The sequence below is a fragment of the Sinocyclocheilus rhinocerous genome, unplaced genomic scaffold (assembly GCF_001515625.1).
Source record: "Sinocyclocheilus rhinocerous isolate Xijiao unplaced genomic scaffold, SAMN03320098_v1.1 scaffold449, whole genome shotgun sequence".
Classification (NCBI taxonomy): domain Eukaryota; kingdom Metazoa; phylum Chordata; class Actinopteri; order Cypriniformes; family Cyprinidae; genus Sinocyclocheilus; species Sinocyclocheilus rhinocerous.
In genome coordinates, this window is record NW_015652285.1 from 1,416,752 (window position 1) to 1,436,327 (window position 19,576).

The 19,576-nt window shown below is 39.7% G+C and overlaps 1 protein-coding gene across 1 annotated transcript in view; it reads right to left on the reverse strand.

Annotated features, from left to right (window-relative positions):
* Positions 1-19,576, reverse strand: part of ttn.2 (titin, tandem duplicate 2) — a 163,180-nt gene that overhangs the window by 43,268 nt on the left and 100,336 nt on the right. The window contains exons 120-158 of the mRNA XM_016520236.1: positions 19,364-19,545; positions 19,142-19,271; positions 18,703-19,002; positions 18,290-18,607; positions 17,903-18,199; positions 17,503-17,802; positions 16,633-16,947; positions 16,407-16,555; positions 15,305-15,455; positions 14,939-15,220; positions 14,554-14,856; positions 14,153-14,458; positions 13,781-14,062; positions 13,383-13,682; positions 12,979-13,281; positions 12,579-12,887; positions 12,164-12,445; positions 11,713-12,012; positions 11,285-11,578; positions 8,238-11,192; positions 7,765-8,100; positions 7,386-7,670; positions 6,982-7,281; positions 6,585-6,887; positions 6,209-6,484; positions 5,793-6,089; positions 5,404-5,706; positions 5,020-5,319; positions 4,642-4,929; positions 4,231-4,533; positions 3,504-3,806; positions 3,078-3,383; positions 2,708-2,995; positions 2,332-2,622; positions 1,952-2,239; positions 968-1,555; positions 763-867; positions 471-668; positions 73-369 (exon numbers count right to left, since the gene is read on the reverse strand). Coding sequence (XP_016375722.1) covers positions 73-369; positions 471-668; positions 763-867; positions 968-1,555; positions 1,952-2,239; positions 2,332-2,622; positions 2,708-2,995; positions 3,078-3,383; positions 3,504-3,806; positions 4,231-4,533; positions 4,642-4,929; positions 5,020-5,319; positions 5,404-5,706; positions 5,793-6,089; positions 6,209-6,484; positions 6,585-6,887; positions 6,982-7,281; positions 7,386-7,670; positions 7,765-8,100; positions 8,238-11,192; positions 11,285-11,578; positions 11,713-12,012; positions 12,164-12,445; positions 12,579-12,887; positions 12,979-13,281; positions 13,383-13,682; positions 13,781-14,062; positions 14,153-14,458; positions 14,554-14,856; positions 14,939-15,220; positions 15,305-15,455; positions 16,407-16,555; positions 16,633-16,947; positions 17,503-17,802; positions 17,903-18,199; positions 18,290-18,607; positions 18,703-19,002; positions 19,142-19,271; positions 19,364-19,545 — 13,713 coding nt within the window. The remainder of the gene's footprint in view (positions 1-72; positions 370-470; positions 669-762; positions 868-967; positions 1,556-1,951; positions 2,240-2,331; positions 2,623-2,707; positions 2,996-3,077; positions 3,384-3,503; positions 3,807-4,230; positions 4,534-4,641; positions 4,930-5,019; positions 5,320-5,403; positions 5,707-5,792; positions 6,090-6,208; positions 6,485-6,584; positions 6,888-6,981; positions 7,282-7,385; positions 7,671-7,764; positions 8,101-8,237; positions 11,193-11,284; positions 11,579-11,712; positions 12,013-12,163; positions 12,446-12,578; positions 12,888-12,978; positions 13,282-13,382; positions 13,683-13,780; positions 14,063-14,152; positions 14,459-14,553; positions 14,857-14,938; positions 15,221-15,304; positions 15,456-16,406; positions 16,556-16,632; positions 16,948-17,502; positions 17,803-17,902; positions 18,200-18,289; positions 18,608-18,702; positions 19,003-19,141; positions 19,272-19,363; positions 19,546-19,576) is intronic.

Genomic DNA, 19,576 nt, shown 5'->3' on the forward strand with positions numbered 1-19,576 from the left:
GATTATTAACATTGTTATGGTTACTGAGGGTTTGGTTAAGCAAAGTTGTTAAAACTTGACAATACAGCTTACCATATTCATCTTTGCAGACAAGAGGCTCAGTTGTCTCTGAGGGAGCACTGATAGCTCCAGCTGCATTTTTAGCCCTTAGTCTGAATTCATAAGTACAGCCTTCCTGTAGGTCTGTTACAGTGTATGCACAGCTTTGGACATTCACATGGTTGGCCTTCATCCAGGTCTTTCCAGGATGCTCTAATTTCTCGACAATATAGCCAGTTAGTCTGTGGCCACCATCATACTTGGGTGCAGCCCAAATTAGTGTTACACTGTTTCTTGTGACACTGATCACATCAGGTTTACCAGGTGGATCTATAGAAAGAGATAATAATATTAACAAAAAATATTTTTGCAATCTCTTCCTGATGAACGGCACATCTTAAAAAGCTGAAAGAAAGCACACTTTGACTCACCAATTGGATCAAGAGCAACAAGTGATTCAGTTGTTTTGCTTGGCTTTCCAAGTCCAGCCACATTCATAGCTATGACCCTAAATTCATATTCCAGTCCTTCAACCAAACTGGTTACTCTGCATTCTTTCACTCTCAAAGGTGTCTTGTTGGCTCTCTTCCACATCAGGCTATTTCTATCTTTGAATTCCACGTAATATCCTATAAGCAATAATAGTAGTAAAAAGGTTTAGTTGTTACAAACTGCAAATAAACACATAAATAAAAAAATAAATGTTGTTAAGAAATATTTTACCTGTGAGGGGTGAGCCTCCAGTATCTTTTGGATCAGACCATGTTAGGATAGCAGACTCATGACGAATGCTCACAACCTCAGGTGGTGCTGGAGCCCCTGGTGCATCTGGTGTGGGGAAAAGTGTGTATTTGCTGTGAATAAATGTTTTTAAATATCATATTTCATAAAATAAAAATATGTATTTGGGATTTCTTTAAATACTCACTGAATGGATGTTTAGCTACCACTGGATCTGATTTGAGGAACTCTCCAAATCCAAATTTATTTTCAGCACAAACTCTGAAAATGTATTCTGTTCCGTCATGAAGTCTTGTAACTCTCATAGAGTTCTTTTGAATTGCAGAAGCAACTGTGACCCACTTGTTGGCAGTAGAATGCCTCTTCTCCAAAATATAGTTGGTAACTTCTGATCCACCATCATCTTTGGGTGGACCCCATTCTACAGTAATCGCTTCAGCTGTGATTTCATCAAATTTGATGGGACCGGTGCAGATTCCAGGCTTTCCAACAACTTTAATGTCAATAGCTGATTCCTTTGTTCCAGCACTGTTTCTCAAAATAACAGTGAATTTGCCAGCATCACCTCTATTGCAATCACGAACCAGCAAGACCGTGTTTGTTGCCGTTGATTCACCTGAGATCCTGCCACTGTCTGATAAAGTAACATCACCCTTTTTCCATGTGACTGCAGGAGCTGGGATACCAAAAATAGGGATATTAAGACGAACAGTGCTTCCTTCCTTTGCCACATAGGTAGAGTCTGGCAAACCTTTAAGATTACAGTCTGGAAGGACTGTAAAAAGACAAGAAAAACACAAATATGTTAATGGACATTGTTGCATAACCACTAAGAAACAAATGCAATTACTAGGTAGACCAGGGGTTTTCAAAGTGTGGGACATGCAGTCATTAAATTAAATCAGTTATTAAAAGCACAATATTGTAAGAGAACTGAATTAGGCATCAGCATGTGGGCATCCATTTCAGTGCATGACCCATTGTGCTTGAACAGTCAAATACACAAATTGATGTGTCAAAATGTCTGACCATCCACATAAACACAGTTGGTTATATAACAGTTAATGTAAAGAGTTGGGAGAAAATTGGATGTGTATCAATATATTGGATCTGTGCATTAGGTCTCACTGTCTTTGACGTTAGAAAACCCTGAGGTATACTATATGAATACCTATTTGATCTTTAGCCAAGACAGTGAGCTCAGATGATGGTCCTTCAGCTGCTTCATTAATGGCTTTGACTCTAAAGAAGTACTCCTTTCCTTCTTCAAGGTCAGTCATTGTGTACTGGGTGAGCTTAGACTTCATTAGCAGCTTCCATTTGTCTTCCCCTTCACAGATCTCGAGAACATATGCAACAATATGGCTTCCACCATCACTGATTGGTTTCTTCCAGCCAAGAGTGCAAGAATTCTTGTTGATCTCTGAAGGTTTAAAATCTGTAACTGGTCCAGGTTGCTCTGCAATTGACATCAATATTAGAATTTAGCATAATCAACATATTAACATTAAAAATGTAAACTAAACTGCAACATTATCAAAGAAGTCTCACCTGAGGCTTTGACTGGTCCAGCTGTTTCACAACCCTCACCGATACCATATATATTTTCAGCTGAAACTCTGAAGCAGTAAGATTTACCAGCTTCAAGATTAGTAATCCTGAAAGATGTCTTGGGACATTCAGGAGCAACACAGGTCCAAGCCTTTCTCTCAGCCAGACGTTTTTCAACAACATAGCTCTTAACGGGACTACCACCATCAATTAATGGAGCATCCCAAGTAATAGATGCATGGTCCTTCGAGGTCTCCTTAACAATCAGATTGACTGGGGGTCCAGGTGTGTCTGTGTACATTTACAGACTGCAGTTAGATACAGTAAATAATAAACCTCAAATGGCAATTTGTTAAGAGAAAGAAAAAAATCTTACCTAGTACTTTGACAACAATGATATATGACTTGGTACCACTACTGTTTTCTAGAGTTAGGACATATTTGCCAGCATCATATCTGTTGATATCCTCACAATAAAGGAAGGTATCCCATTCAGTTGTCTTGATCATAAGACCTTGTCTTTCTTTCAAGTTTGCATTGACCTTAGTCCATGTTGCCTTTGGAGCAGGCCGCCCTCTCAGAGGTACATAAATTCTCATTGTGACTCCAGCACGTAAAACTAGTACTTTTCTGAGATCTGCATCAAGTTCAGCCTCAGGGGCAACTAAGAGAAAATTACAATGAGAATAATGTACAGTAATCTACAGATGCTTGAAATCAAAATTCAGTTATAGAGATATACTTACTTAGGATATCCTTTGCCATATGTTTTCCAGGAACTTCACTTGGCTCACCAAATCCAATCTTGTTTACAGCAGTAACACGGAACTGGTACTCAGTGTTATCCATAAGACCAGTAACATTAAATTTTGTTGCCTGGAGATTCTTTGGCACATTGCACTTCAGCCAGTCTTCTGCATCTGCTCTTTTGAACTCAACAAGATAGCCCAGAATTTCACATCCACCATCATAGGCGGGTTTGGTCCAGGACAAACTGATTGAACTGTGTGTAGAGTCAACAACCTTTGGAAAAGCAGGTGGTCCAGGAGGATCTATAAATAAAACACAGAAATGCAGGGTCTAAATGCACAAACTTTTCTTTCTTTCTTTTCTTTTTTTTTGGCCAAGTTTAATTGTTAATGGACATTAAATACAGTATTGTTAGTACTTACACACTGGGTCTACTGCAAGAACACCAGCTGATGGATCACTTGGTTTGCCAAGACCAGCTTTATTGAGTGCAATGACTCTGAATTCATACTCCGATCCCTCTGTGAGGCCTCCAGCTTTAATTGTCCTGTCAATAACTGGTCTTCTATTCACTTTAGCCCAATTGAGGTCTTGAGTTTCACGTTTCTCAACCATATATCCAAGAATGGTGGCCTTGCCATCATCAGCAGGGGCCTTCCAACTAACAGTCATGTGATCCCTGGTGATATTGGTAATAACTGGAGGTTCACATGGTCCTGGGACATCTAAATTTTGAAAAGTTTTTTTTAATCAAATTAATTTGTTTAAGGAATATGCAATTTCAAAACAATATGTATATACATGAATAGAGATCAAACGATAAATGGACTGACATTTTTAAATGATATTTAGGTTTTTCTACTAGGTATAGCAATAAATAGTGACATCTGGTGGGTCATTAAACAATAGCACACACACACACACACACACACACACACAAAACCCATTATTGTTAATCTCACAGGAAACAGTCGTCTTTCCAAACAAATTAACATATAATATTACATAATGTATGTAAAAGCCACTTTATGCAGCCAAAGCTTAAAAAAATCTACCTGTGTGAAACTTTTAACATTAGATTATATGTACTGATCACTTATCGGTCAATCTCTATAATATATAAATGCATGAGAAAGAATAAAATGTTACCAAATGGATTCTTGGCAATCACAGAGTTAGTCACAATTGGGTCTCCAACACCATACTTGTTCTCAGCACTGATGCGGAACTCATATTCATGGCCTTCAATCAGTTTCTCCACAGAACAGTCTGTTATCTGACCATTGATGTTAGCAGTAACTTGTGCCCAGTTAGCTCTGCTTGTTTCTCGTTTGTCAACAATGTAATTTGTGATTTCAGAACCACCATCGGCAAGAGGTGGCTCCCACCTCAGTTTCACCCGGTCGGCAAACACATGGCTTATCTTCACTGATGCTGGGGGTCCAGGTTTGTCTGCAGAAACAAAATTAAGCATGTCTCACAAAACAAATACACTTTCTTAAATGTCTGAAGGGTAATACATGGTCAGTCCTTTTTGGCATATTTTTAATGTTAACTTACCTAGAACCTTCAATTTAATGTTGCCAGATTTTGTGCCACTTGGGTTCTCAGCAGTAATGGTGTACTCTCCCGATTCCTTTCTTGTCACAGAGAACAGTTCCATGCAGAAGCGATGAACCTTCTGAGTCATTTTCATACCTTCAGCCAATTTCAAAGGAACACCATCTTTCTTCCAAGTGACCTTTGGCAATGGTTTGCCAAAAACTTCAGCCTCCAGGCAGACATTTGCCCCGGCTTTGACAACAATTAAGTTCTTCATTTCAAGACTAATCTCAACTCTAGGTGGAACTGAAATAATACAAAGAGAGACATCAAAGTAACTATATAAAGTCCATTAGTTAGTAAATAATTACATTATTGGTAGATCACAAGACTTACCATGCTCTGCAATAATTGGGATAGCATCAGATTCCTCTGAGGGCAGACTGACATTAATTGCTGTCTTTGCAATTATTCTGAACTTGTATTGGGCTCCCTCCTCAAGTCCAGGAACAATGTACTCTTCCTTTGGTATATTTTGACTGCTTGTGTTAACTCGCACCCATTTGTCACCTGGAAGCTTCAGAGATTCAACGTCATAACCAATGAGTTTACTTCCACCATCATGTTTTGGACGGCTCCAGACAAGAGAGACAGAATTTCTGGTCACATCAAGAACTTGGGGTTTTCCAGGTGGATCTGAAAAAGAATATAAATCAAAGTTGTAGTGTTTTGATTTCAATTTTTATAAGGGAGAGCAGCAGGTTTCTCCCCAACACATACCAACTGGACTTCTTGCAGTGATAAAATCTGTCTGCTTGCTTGGTTTGCCTTGTCCCGCCTTGTTGACAGCAGCCACTCTGAATGTGTACTCTAGACCATCAATGAGGCCAGAGCATGTATATTCAGTTGAACGAACAAGGACCTCATTTGCCTTGACCCACAGGAGGCTATTTCTTTCTTTACGCTCAATGCAATATCCAGTGATGGGACTGCCACCATCGTTCACTGGTCCCTCCCATGACAACACAACAGATTCCTTGTTGATTTTGTTGACACAACAGTTCCTTGGCTCACTGGGTGGATCTGAAATTGTAATATATGTATTAGAGTAAATAAAGCCTAATCCCTTTGTGTGTCAGTGTTCAAATGTGTTGATATGTGAGACTTACCAAATGGATGTCTAGCAATCATTTTCTCAGAGTAAATTGGTTCTGAAATGCCAAAACGGTTTTCAGCACGGACACGGAAGCCATACTCTTTGCCAGGTGTGAGCTTTCCAACTCTGCAGCTGGTCTTGGTGCAAGATGCCACTGTGACCCAGTCACCTCTGCTCACATCACACTTCTCAACAATGTAGTTTGTGATGTTGCTGCCACCATCTTCAGCAGGTGAATCCCATGCAAGTGTGCAGGAATCCATGTCAAACTCAAGAATTTGTAGAGGACCCTGTGGAGGACCAGGGATGTCTAAAAACAAACAAACAAACAAGTCATTATAAGTCAAAATATAATAACAATAACAACGACAACAACAATAATACAAATACAATAATAATAATACAACAATAATAATAATACAAACTCACCCAGAATAATTATTCGGAGGATCTGGTTGACCTTTGCAGTGCTGTTTTCAGCAGACAGACTGTAATAACCACTATCCTTCCTTGTGACATCTTTGATCAAAAGTGAATTTGTGGTTGGGGTTTTTTGTATGAAGAGACGATCTGATGTAACTATGTCATCATTTCCCCTTTTCCATTTTGTGACTGGAGCGGGCTTCCCAGACACAAGAGCCTCGACTATAAGTTTAGATCCTGCTCTTGCTGTAACCACATCAGACATGATGATCTTTGGTGCCACTATGAAAGAGGTAAAAGATTCAGAGTGTGATTCATAAAAAATACAGCATGAATAAAAATACATTAATAATGGGAGAGCACAACATCTTTGTATACATACTCAGCTGTTCTTTGACCTCAAATATGCCCTCAGCTTCTCTTGCCAAACTGCATCCTATTGCGTTTCTTGCTGCAACCCTGAATCTGTACTTAGTGTTTTCTTTCAGTCCAGCTACAACAATTGTCAAGTCTTTCACAACAGAGTATAATGTCCACTTGTCCTCAGGTTGACCATCCTGCTGGTATTCAACAATGTAGCCATTAATCTTAGATCCACCATCTCTAAGTGGCTTCAGCCACCCTAGAGTTGCACTGTTTTTAGTAATTTCTAATATATCCATCTTCTTCGGAGGATCAGGCTCACCTTTGACAGGTAAAAAGAAACACATTATTTTAATACACATTTTTAAAATACTAATATAATATAATATAAATTATACCGTGTAAGGTGGACTTACTCATGGGATCTGTAGCGAGGTAGGATTTTGGTGAGTCTTGAGGCAACCCAATGCCATACTTGTTAACTGCCATGACCCGGAAGTAGTATTCTATTCCTGGTGTCAGAGTCGTGACTTTGAAGCTTGTTTTCTTCAAGTCACTTGTGCAATTTGTCCATGTCTTCCTATCAACCTCACGCTTCTCAACAACATAGTTTAAGATTGGGCTACCACCATCATTTTCTGGAGGCAACCATGCAAGCTGGCAGGTTGTCTTGGTAATGTCAGTTGCCTCCAGTCCACCAACGGGACCAGGAGTATCTGTTGACAAATTTCAGGAACTGGTTTACTGACAGTACTTGGTAGTAGGTAAATGCAATGCTTATTTCAATTTTAAAATGCATTTTATACAAATGTAAGTTTACCTAAGACTTTAACACGAACAAACACAGCCTTTTCTCCAGAGGGGTTAGAAAGAGTCAAAGAATATTTGCCAGAGTCTTCACGTGAGCTCTCAGGAATCACAAGGAAGGTCATTGTATCAATCTGATCCACATGGCCCCTCCTAATGACATTGTCAACACCCATGCGCTTCCAAGTCACTTTAGGTGCTGGTCTTCCTCTAATTGTTGCAAAAAGTCTGATAGGACATCCTGCCCTTACGCTAAGGCCTTTTCTTAGACTAGCATCAAGATCAATCTCTGGAGTTTCTGTTGTGAAAAAAAAAAAAAACTGATTAAGTTTACTGAATTTCAAGGGCAATCATAACACTTTAAAACATGACACTTTAAAACAAATGCTTACCATGGATCTCCTTTGGTGATACAGCATCCTTGAGGTTTGCAGGACGGCCCATGCCAACTTGGTTTTGAGCAGACACCCGGAATTCATATTCCTGTCTCTCATCCAAGTTAATCATTGTAAATTCAGTTATGACAAGCTGTCCAGCAGTATTACATTTCTTCCAGCCTTCCTCTGGCTCTCTCTCTTGTTCACCTTCCATTTGCACCTTATCCCTCATTTCAACCAGATATCCAATAATTGGAGCACCACCATCATACACAGGCTTCGCCCAGCTAAGTGTAACGGATGTCTTCGTGCTGTCAACTACTTTAAGGCTGCCAGGAGGACCAGGGGGCTCTAAATGGCACATACAAAGCCAGTTTAGTTTAAAACAAATAAATGCATCAATAAGAAAAAATAAGAAAAAAAAAATACACAAACTTGAATGAACAGATTATACAGATATTATAACAGATAATACAGACTATACACACCAATTGGATCTTTTGCAGTGATGGGTCTGGATGGTTTGCTTGGTTCTCCCAATCCTACTTCATTTTCTGCTTTGACACGGAATTGATATTCGTGGTTAGGGATCAGATTGGTGACCTTCATACGCCTCTCAGAGATAGGGCTCTTTGTGACAGGGACCCACCGAACAGACCGCTTTTCTTTTCTCTCCAGAATGTAACCAGTGATAGACTTTCCGCCATCGTTTTCAGGAGGAGCCCATACCACAGTCATCTCATCTTTACCAATTTTTGTTACCTCAGGTGCATCAGGTGGACCAGGCCTGTTGTATTGTGTCTTAGCAGTAATAGGCTTGCTCTCCATTGGTGGTCCAGTTCCCATCTTATTTTCTGCTCTTACCCTGAATATGTACTCATTTCCTTCAACAAGACGTGTTACATTACAGTAATTGGTGACAACAGAGGCAGAGTAAGTGGACCAAACCATTCTTCTCGTCTCACATTTCTCTAGAATATAGCTGTCCACCTCACAACCGCCGTCATCCTCTGGAGGATCCCATACAACTCTGCACTTGTCTGTGGAAATGCCAGAAACCTTCATATCTCTGACAGGTCCTGGTATATCCAAAACTGTAACATTGGCATATGCTGTGAATGATCCTGCTGAGTTTGTAGCAGTGACCACATATTTTCCAGTATCACTACGCTTGGTTTTAGTAAGGAGGAATTTGGAGTAATCATGTCCAGTGTCAATGCTGATCCTTGGGTTATCGCCTGTAGTCTTTTCCTTAACCCATGTAACCTCAGGCTGTGGTTTTCCTCTAAGTCCAGCTTCAAGTCTAACTGATTCACCAGCTTTGACCACAACAGTACCAACAAATTTCAAGTCAAGAACTGGTTTCTGAACTTCTTCTTTGACAAGAATATCAGATGTCCTAACCCAGGCACTTTCTCCTCCATCATTTGTTGACTGGACTCTAAATTGATATGTGTGGTTCTCAACACATTTGTCTACCATGAAGAATGTCTCTTTCAGGACTCCTTCATGTACCTTCTCCCACTCTTCAGCATTCTTTGCTTTTTTCTCCAAATAGTAGCCCAGGTTAGGACTGCCACCATCATAATCTGGTTTTCTCCATTTAAGGAAAACTAAGTTTTTACCAATATCACTGACGTGGAAGTTCTCTGGCTCACCTGGCTTCTGAAGTGGGTCGATTGCAAGGATGGGAGTTTTGGTTTCTGTTGCTGGCCCAGGACCACACTTGTTCTCGGCAGATACACGGAATAAATATTCATGATTTTCCATGAGCTTAGCCTTTACCATGCGATTTGTGCAGTCAGATGAGATCATTGACCAGGCTCGTATACTTGGCTCCCGACATTCCACAATGTAATTTGTTATCTCAGTGCCTCCATTATCCTCTGGTGCATCCCAGGACACCATGCAAGAGTTTTTAGTTACATAGGTCAACTTAAGATTTTGGCAGTGCCCAGGTCTATCCAGAACATTTACTGTAATAGTAGCTGAGGCCTCTCCAGCTTCATTTACAGCTTTTAGTGTATACTTTCCATGATCTGCTCTGGTTGCTTCCTTGATACGCATTTGCACTACTGGGAAGTTGTTTGTCAGAGTGGTGCGCTTGTCCTTTTCAAAAACACTTTCACCTTTGCTCCAAGTGATTTCTGGATCAGGTCGTGCTTTTACATATGCTACGACATTAATGTTATGCCCAACACGAACAGTCAAACAGTCACGGCATGTGGCATCCACCTCAATTTCCGGAGGAATGACAATATCCTTAGCAATAACTGACTCTGGGATTTCCCTGGTCTCACCTTCTCCAATCATGTTGACGGCTTTAACACGGAACCTGTATTCTGTGCCCTCTGTCAGTCCCTTAACTCTATAAGCACACTGTTTAATTAGATCATCCTTATTTACTTTCTCCCACTCAGCACCTGCCTTCTGGTATTCAACAATATATCCTAAGACTGGACTGCCTCCATCTCTTGTGGGTCTGATCCAGACTAAGTCAGCATATGTGCAACTGTAGTCCTTTACCTTAGGGTTCACTGGAGGTCCTGGAACAGTAATTGGTCTGCAAGGTTTGGCAGGATCTGAGATAGGTGAAGGTCCACTAAAGCCAGCAACATTTTCAGCAAATACTCTGAATTCATATTCATTATCTTCAAAAAGCCCAAGTACTCTGTATCTAAGGTCCTTGCAAGGTGTTTTATTCACTCTAATCCATTTTCCTCCTTTATGTCTTCGTTCAATAATATAACCACTGATCGGACTACCACCATCAAACAGAGGCATTGTCCATCCAAGTGTGAGGGCATCTTCAGAAATATCAGATGCAACTGGTTTTCCAGGATGGCCAGGGGGCTCAAACTGGTGCCGGGCTACAGTTGGAGCACTTTCAAGAGCTGCGCCAATTCCCATTTTATTTTCAGCACGAATTCTCAAAACATACTCAACTCCTTGCTGCAGACGAGAAATTTTGAGTGTTGTGGAAGTGCTGCCAGAACTTACTCCTCCCCAAGTTTCCTTATTCGATTCCCTCTTCTCAACAATATAGTTCATGACAGGGCTTCCACCATCATCTTTAGGAGGACGCCATTCAATGACCATGGAGTCAGGAGTCACTTCAAGGATATTTACAGGACCTATTGGGGCAGCTGGCACATCAAGCACTGTGACATTCAGAGAAACAGTCTTACTTCCTGCTGAGTTAGACACTGTGAGAATATAGATTCCAGTGTGATGTCTTGTGCAGTCAGCAATGCTCAGAACAGTGGAGAAGTTGTCAGTGTCAATTTTGATATTGCCTTCACTCTTTATTTCCTCTCCATCAATGACCCATTTGGCAGTGGGAACCGGAAGGCCTCTCATAATGGCAGGCAATCTAATAGTGCTTCCAGCTTTCACAATGATTCCCTCTATCAACTTCACATCCACCTCAACAATTGGTGGCACTACAAAGACAGTAGAATAAAAAAGTTTAATAATACAAATTGAAAACAATTTCTTGAAGTAATCATAGAGAATGTTAAAATTTTAATCTAACCTAGTTTTTCCTGGCAAAGTACTGGCACAGTGGTGTCTGGTCTACTTAAACCAACTGCATTCTCTGTCTTAACACGGAACCTGTAGGTCTTTCCTTCTTCCAGTCCAGTCACATGGCACTCAGGAATGCTGACAGTCTTAAAAACTACCCAATCCCTTTCACCTTCTTCTTGGTACTCAACCAAGAACCCTGTGATGTCACTTCCTCCTGTACGATCAGGCCAATTCCACTGGAGCCACACCTCAGTTTTGTCAGCATCTACATGATGCAGGTCTTTAGGTGGACCAGGTGGGACTGAAATTTCAATAACAAGTGTTTAGTTTTTTTTTTTTTTGCTTTATTTTTATATATTATACTTTTTAGTTATTGCTTTGAAAATAAACATTAAATAGGCCTAAAAGTGGAGTAATTTCACAGGCCATACTTACACAGTGGATTCATTGCTTTAATAGCTTTTGGTGTCTCAACATATTCACTTCTTCCAAACTGATTTTCAGCCGCCACACGGAACATGTATGACGTTCCCTCAATCAAATGTTTGGCCAACATGCTACGTTTTTTGGAAGATGAGCAGATTGGCACCCATTGTACAGATGCTGCATCCTTTTTCTCAACAACAAAGTTAGTGATGCGTGTACCACCATTATCTTCTGGGTCTTTCCAAGATAGCTGGGCAGAATCACATCTGACATCAGATACTCTGAGATGCTGAACTGGTCCAGGCTTGTCTATGAAAACAAACAAATAAAACAACAACTTAACATGTTGCCTAATAAGAACAGTATTTAATTTTCATTTAATTTATTTGTATGTTCTGCTTCTTATAAATGATTTAAAATTGTAAAAATTTTTATTTAACATAGTCTTTGAAATATATACCAAGAACAAGCACGGTGCATGTGGCTGTCTTTGATCCAGCTGGATTTTCAACAGTAAGTGTGTAATCTCCACAATCTGCGCGGGTGCAATAACGCATCTCTAGTTTGGTTGCTATTCCAGATGTTTCAATCTCTGCTCTTGTTGGAACATCTGCCTCATTTTTCTTCCATGTGACTTTGGGGAAAGGTATTCCCTTGATTCCAGCAATAATATTAATATGGGTTCCAGCCATTGCTTTGATCTCACGAGGCATGCCCAAATCCAGTTGAAGTTCTGGGGGCTCTATAGACAATAGACAAAAATAAAACATTTAATATTTTCACACATATTTGGTTAAATGCAATAACAAGCGTAAGCATAAGCATAATTAGCAAAGTAAAGTCATACATATCCAAGTATGCATATCCAAAATTACCAAGTCTGTCTTGTGCTCGAACGGGCTCTGGGACATATGCAGGATCTGATTCACCAGCAGCATTCACTGCCTTCACTCTGAATCTGTAAAGTGCACCATCCTCAAGGTTGATAACCTTGAATGTAGTGCCCTGGCAAGAGTCAGGTGTTTGATTAACTTGAAACCATTCCTCATCACCAGCTTTCTGATACTCAATGAGATAGCCAAAAATTTTGCCTCTGCCACAGTCTTTTGGTGGTTGCCAAGAAAGAGTGACAGAATCTTTTGTCTTGTCAATTGCTACTGGAAGTACAGGTGGGCTTGGAATCACTGTGACAAGAAATTTAAGTAAATAGGAGGTTAATATTTTAACTCAGCAAAAACTGTCAATTTTTCATTGAAAACATCCTTAGACACATACCAATAGGATCTTTGGCATAGATGGGCTTTGATGATGGGCTGGGGTCACCAACACCAATCACATTCTCTGCCATGACACGGAATTCATATTCACATCCCTTGAGAAGATCAGGAACCCAGAATTCTGTGTTAGGGTAAATGCGGTCTTTTCCAGCTCTAGACCACATGTTGGCCTTGGTCTCCTTCTTTTCAACAATGTAGCTTGTGATTGGTTTTCCACCATCAGCTGGCTGAAGCCATGAAATCAGCGCTGTATCTTTATAGATTTCTTTTACCACAGGTGCCAGTGGAGCATCTGGAACCTCTGCAAGTGATAGAAATGTGAGAACATGAGTAAGACTCTTGATCATAAATTAAATTATTCTTGTTAAAATTATTTATTACATTGCATAAACTGTTACTTACTGAAAACATCCTTTGCTTTTGTCTCAGCAGATAGCAATGGATCACTAATGCCATGAATATTCTGAGCACAGATTCTAATGATGTACTCTCTTCCCTCAATCAGTTTTGGAACTCTGCATGATGCCCTTGTACAAGATTCTGTAACAGGCATCCATAGATCCCTGTTGGTGTCTCTCTTTTCAACAATATAGTTAGAAATAGCAGCTCCACCATCATCCAGTGGGGGCTTCCAGGAAATGAGCATATAATTCCTGTAGATCTCATCAAAGATAACAGGACCCTCTGGAGGTTGTGGACGGTCTGAAAAAGTCATTATACATATGATTCACAATTCAGTTTGCAAAAATAATAGCAAGATAAAAAAAGAATATGCTTGACAAAAGTAAAGATTAGCATACCGACAACAATAACATTACATATGCCCTTGCGTGAGCCAATGGAGTTCTCCAGAACAACAGTGTATTTTCCACTGTGATCACGTTTTGCCTTTGCAATAGTCAAGCACAATTTATTCTTTGTGCTGGTGAGAGCAATTTCTTCATTTGCCTGAAGCTCCTCATCATTTTTGAACCATTTAATAGTTGGTGCTGGTTTTCCTGAGTACCCACTTTGAAGAGTGCAAGTTTCCCCAACACGAACAACAAGCTTGTCACGGAACTCAAGATCAAGGTTTGGTGGTTCTAGTAAAGAGTACAGTATACAATAAATAAAAAATGTTCAATAAAAAGAAAATTATAGAACAAATCACTTCAGTGCAAGTAATTACTTACCAAACTCTTTTTTGCATGCAACTGGTTTGGTGCTGAATGATGGTTTGCCTTGACCGATTTGATTCACAGCACTAACTCGGAATTCGTAAGAAGAACCTTCCTTAAGACCCACGTGTGTGAATTTACGTTCCATAAGTTTGTCCTCTATGGCAATACGGCTGAAGTTGTCCTGTCCGATAAGACGAACCTCAAGAACATAGCTTGTAATGTCTGAACCTCCATCATACTTTGGAGGTCTCCATGTGACACTGATTGAATCATTTGTGATGGCTGTCACCTCAAGATCCTCTGGGCGCTCAGGTACAGCTGAAGAAGTTTAAATGTGTGAGACATTTTACAAGCAATTAAAAGTAATGACACATATAAATAAAAAAATACTGATACAAATAAACAAGACTTACAAAGTGGATCCTTGATGACGACAGGAGCTGAGGTCTCAGTGAACGGACCCAGCCCAATAATATTTTCAGCCGCAATTCTGAAGAAGTAACCCTTGCCATCAATAAGACCCTGGACAACAGCATTGTGTCTTGTGACAGTATATGTCACTGAAGTCCAGCCTCTGCGGTCAGCTTCTCTTTTCTCAATTATATAGTTGGTGATAGCTGAGCCACCGTCATCTTCAGGAGAGTACCATGTCAACTTACAAGAGTCATTGGTGAGATTCTCACCAGAGAAGGGCAGACCCACGGGGCCAGGGACATCTGTGAAGAAATAAAACAAGTTTATTGAAATAAGTTCAGAATTCAGATGCCAAAAAAACAACAACAACAAAAAAACACTCACCCAGCACTTCAACAATGACTGCTTTCTTCCTCTCTCCACCTGCATTCTTGGCAGTCAATGTATAAATGCCTTGGTGTTGTCTCCTACAACTTTTGATAACCAAAGCTGAACTTATAGAAGTGATCTCAATAGCAGCCTCCTTTGGCAAATCACCATCATCTCTATTCCAAATAATTTCTGGAGCAGGCTTTCCTGACACATAGGCCAGGATGCGGATTACCCCACCAGCGTGAACAACAATCTTTTCCTTGACAGTTGCATCCAGGTCTACCTCAGGGGGAACTAAAATATATGGCAAATTAAATATAAAGTAAAATAAATGAATGTGTTAAGAAAAAAAAAGAAAAATCTAAAATGAATGCTTACTTGTCCTATCCTTGACTTCAATCACCTCAGCAACCTCGCCAGGTTCTCCCACACCTGCAGAATTTACAGCTCTCACTCTAAATCTATAGAGTCCAAGCTCTTTAAGTCCAGGAACAACAAACTTGGTGCCTCTGATTTCCTTGTCTTTAACCTAATTAGATAGATAGATAGATAGATAGATAGAAAGAAAACACAATAAATAACAAATATATGCATATCTACTAGGGCTGCCCCATAATAGTCGACGATAAGAGGCTTGGTCGACCAAAATTTTATTAGTCGCAGAAAAATAAATCCACAGGAAGTGGTGAAGTCACGCAGTCCGTGACGGACAAATCGTTATCGGCTGGATTTTGTGGTAATAGAGTAACGTTACATCCAAACGCTCGCATACGACCTTAAATATGGCTTATCATCTGAAATATGTAAGTAGTAGCGACTTTACATGGCCACTCAATCTAATGTTAACCTAGAAAAATGTGCGCTATTCAAGTGTCTGTGCGGAGTGTGAAAGCTGAACAGTAGCGCATGCGCTCACAGCATGACAGATGGAGGCGCCAGTGCAATCACTTGCTCTTAAAATACTCTGTCATTTTGGTCATACAGATAAGAGTAATACATCTTTCGAATCTGTAAAGCCTCTATGTTTATATATATATTCTCAGATTATGTAATCCGTATGAAACTTGCATGCAGGTGCCCTCTATGTTTATATATATATTCTCAGATTATGTAATCCGTATGAAACTTGCATGCAGGTGCATCAATTACTGTGGAGATGACGAGTCAGTGTCGCCGAATTCATCTCTTAAGCCGAAAACACTAGTTTATCAATGGATTATTAAAATGTTATTGCAGTTTAATCTTACTGTTTTTCCCTGACACATTCATCATCATTACTTCTGCCGGTGTGCAGTGGCAAGCTTTATGCGTGTGCTTGAGCACTTATTAAGCTATGTAGGCAATTAAAGGCTCATTAGCATGATTTAAATGGTTTATTAATAAACGTGCGATTAGTCGACTAATGCTTAAAGGGGTCATATGATGCAATTTCAAATTTTCCTAGATAGATAGATAGATAGATAGATAGATTTATACATACCTTCTCCCATTCCTCTTGTCCTTCTTCTTTGTACTCAACAAAATATCCTGTGATCTTAGATCCACCATCAATAAGTGGAGGAATCCATTCAAGATCAACAGTTGACTTGGTACAATCCGTTACTTTTGGTGTTGGAGGTCCTGGAGGTGCTGTTAAAATAATACAAACATTAATTAGACAAATTAATAAAAAAAATAACAACAACAACAAGAAAAGCATAACATACCTATGGGATCTCTACATGCAACAGGATCAGAAGGTAAACTAGGTGGGCCGCTTCCAGCTGCATTAATTGCAAGAACGCGGAACTGGTAGATAGCACCCTCCAAGAGACCTGTCACAATATGGGAAACTCCTAGAGTCCTGATTCTGATAGGTTCACGATTCACTCTTGTCCAGAGCTTGCCTGTAGTTTCCTTACGCTCTAGCCAGTAGCCAGTTACAGGAGAGCCACCATCATATTCTGGTTCATCCCAGTTAACGGTCATAGATTCAAGTGAAACATCTGTGACAGTTGGCTTCTCACATTGGCCAGGCACAGCTGTTAGGGGAAGAGTGGAGCAAAATAAGTATTATATTGAATTGCAACAATACATTACTTTTTGCAGAGACCCCCATTTGAATTAACACATTTTTAGCACATTAACTGAATTTGACATTATTATTGTTTTATTCTGCTTTCTAAAGACTGGAAATCAGAAACCAGAAATCATGAGATTATTCATAATTCTAGTTTTTAACAATAATACATAAAAGCCAAATCTGTTTTTGTTGTTGTTGTTTTTTTTTTGTAAAGGTTTATACATAATATTATTTTAACAATGAGTAGACTGTCACTAGATAACAACATACACCGTCAACGTAATACATAGTAAATATATTCCAGATAATCTTTAGTATAATAACAATATAAAAGCCAATAATTTACTTTATCTTTATAATGTTATTATTAAAATTTTTCCTCACAATATAATAAAAATATATACACATGGTAGTAAGCTGGTCCCTCACAAGGGGATCATCATGTTTAGAGGTCATAGGCATCAAAAAGTTTGAAAACCCCTGGATTTAGAACTTCTCTGTGAATGAAACTTACTGAAAAGGTTACGTGCTTTCTCAGGTTCACTGTACAAAGGTGGTCCAACTCCATATTTATTCTGAGCCATAACACGGAACTCATACTCATGGCCCTCTGTTAGCCTTTGTACAGTGTATTGGCATTCCTTTGGATCACTAGAGACATGGACCCATGTTTTTCTGTTTTCCTCACGCTTTTCAATGACATAGTTTGTAACCTTGGAACCGCCATCATCTAATGGTGGATTCCAGGAGAGGCCAATCCTTTCAGCGAAAATCTCCCCAATCTTAATTGGTCCTACAGGTACACCAGGACGTCCTAAGGACACAAGAACAGGATATTATTATTTTTTTACCTTTCAAATGGATGAATCATTCAAAATTTCATAAAAATGAAGTCACAAAATTCAAGGACTTACCCAAAATGCTAAGCTTGATGCTCTTGGTGGCTGTTCCCAAACTGTTGGTGGCTGTGAGAGTGTATACGGCGCTGTCATCTCTCTTTGACTGCTGAATTAACAGGGTGCATTTCTCATCAGAAACAAGTTTATTGACATGTTTGTCATACTGTACAAGTGCTTTGTCATCAGGCTTTTCCTGTGGAGCCTTGTGCCAGACAAGAGATGGGAATGGGCAGCCTTGAATCCTGGCAACAATGCTGACATCATATCCTTCTGCACCTTCTAAAGCCTCTCTGAGTTCAATACTTGGACCACCTAAAAAAGATTTAAAAGAAACATTAGGAAATAACTAACTGCCATATTTCAAGAAACTTAATACAAAAAATGACAAGATCTTGTACTCACATGTCTGGTCCTTAATGACAACTGGTCCGGCAGTAACAGAGGGTCTGCTTGCGCCAGCTCCATTCACAGCTTTAACACGGAACTCATACTCGCCACCTTCCTTAAGGTCTTCAACAATGAAGGTAGTCTCTTCAACATCTCTCTTGTTACACTGTTTCCACGTCTCTTTCTGTGGACCACTGGTATCCCAGCTCAGCCTCTCAATGATATAATGTTTTACTGGTGCTCCACCATCATTCTTGGGAGGCACCCATGTCAGGGTCACAGTGTTCTTGGTAACAAGGTTAATTTTCACCTTGGTAGGAGGATCAGGAGGATCTTTACATTAAAAGAAAATAGAAAAATATTGTTAATTTAAAAAAAAATAAGATGCATGTGTGATGCTTTTCAAAATATTAAAGCAACCAACTTACAGATAGGATCCCTTGCCCTAACAGGCTCTGTGGTCTCGGTAAATGGTCCAAAGCCAAGGCGATTCTCAGCACGAACACGGAACAAGTAGTCTTGTCCCTCGAGGAGGTTGGACACAACAAAGGCCATGCTGGCACAAGCAGCGTTGACAACTGTCCAAGCCTTTCCATTCACAGCCTTCTTTTCAATAAAATAACTCTTGATTCTCTCACCACCATCATTATCTGGCAGTTTCCAAATAAGTCTCATTGTGGTGCTGGTGACATCAGTAACTTTGAGCTCTTTGGGTGCTCCAGGAACATCTGGAAAAAACATTATCAGTTTACTTCATAGCACAACATTAATTTGGCACAACATTGAATAGTTTAATTTCAATATGTATATATATACATATATATACACACACACACATATATGAATATGAATATGTAGGAAACTCACCAAGCACATTTACTCTGACATTGACATGCTTCTGTCCTGATTTGTTCTTTGCTGTAATTGTGTACCTGCCAGAATGGCTTCTCAAACTCACAGGAATTGTAACAACTGAGGTAGTGTCCGTAGATTCAACCTAATCCCAAAGATAATTAATGAATACCAGTCTTACAAAGATTCAGAAGAAAATAATAATTATTCATGTTTAAAATTAGAGAAAGATGTTACCTGTGAATCCACTGGTAAGACATGGAGACGATCCTTCTTTTCTGTCTTTGCTTTGCCATCAAACTCCCATGAAACTTTAGGAACAGGACGTCCTGTGATGGTAGCTGGAATCTTAAATGGAGTTCCAGCACAGATACAGAGCAGTTCATTAGCACTGATATCCACGAAGATCTTTGGTGCAGCTGTGGAATTAAGAGAATGCATGTGACTCTG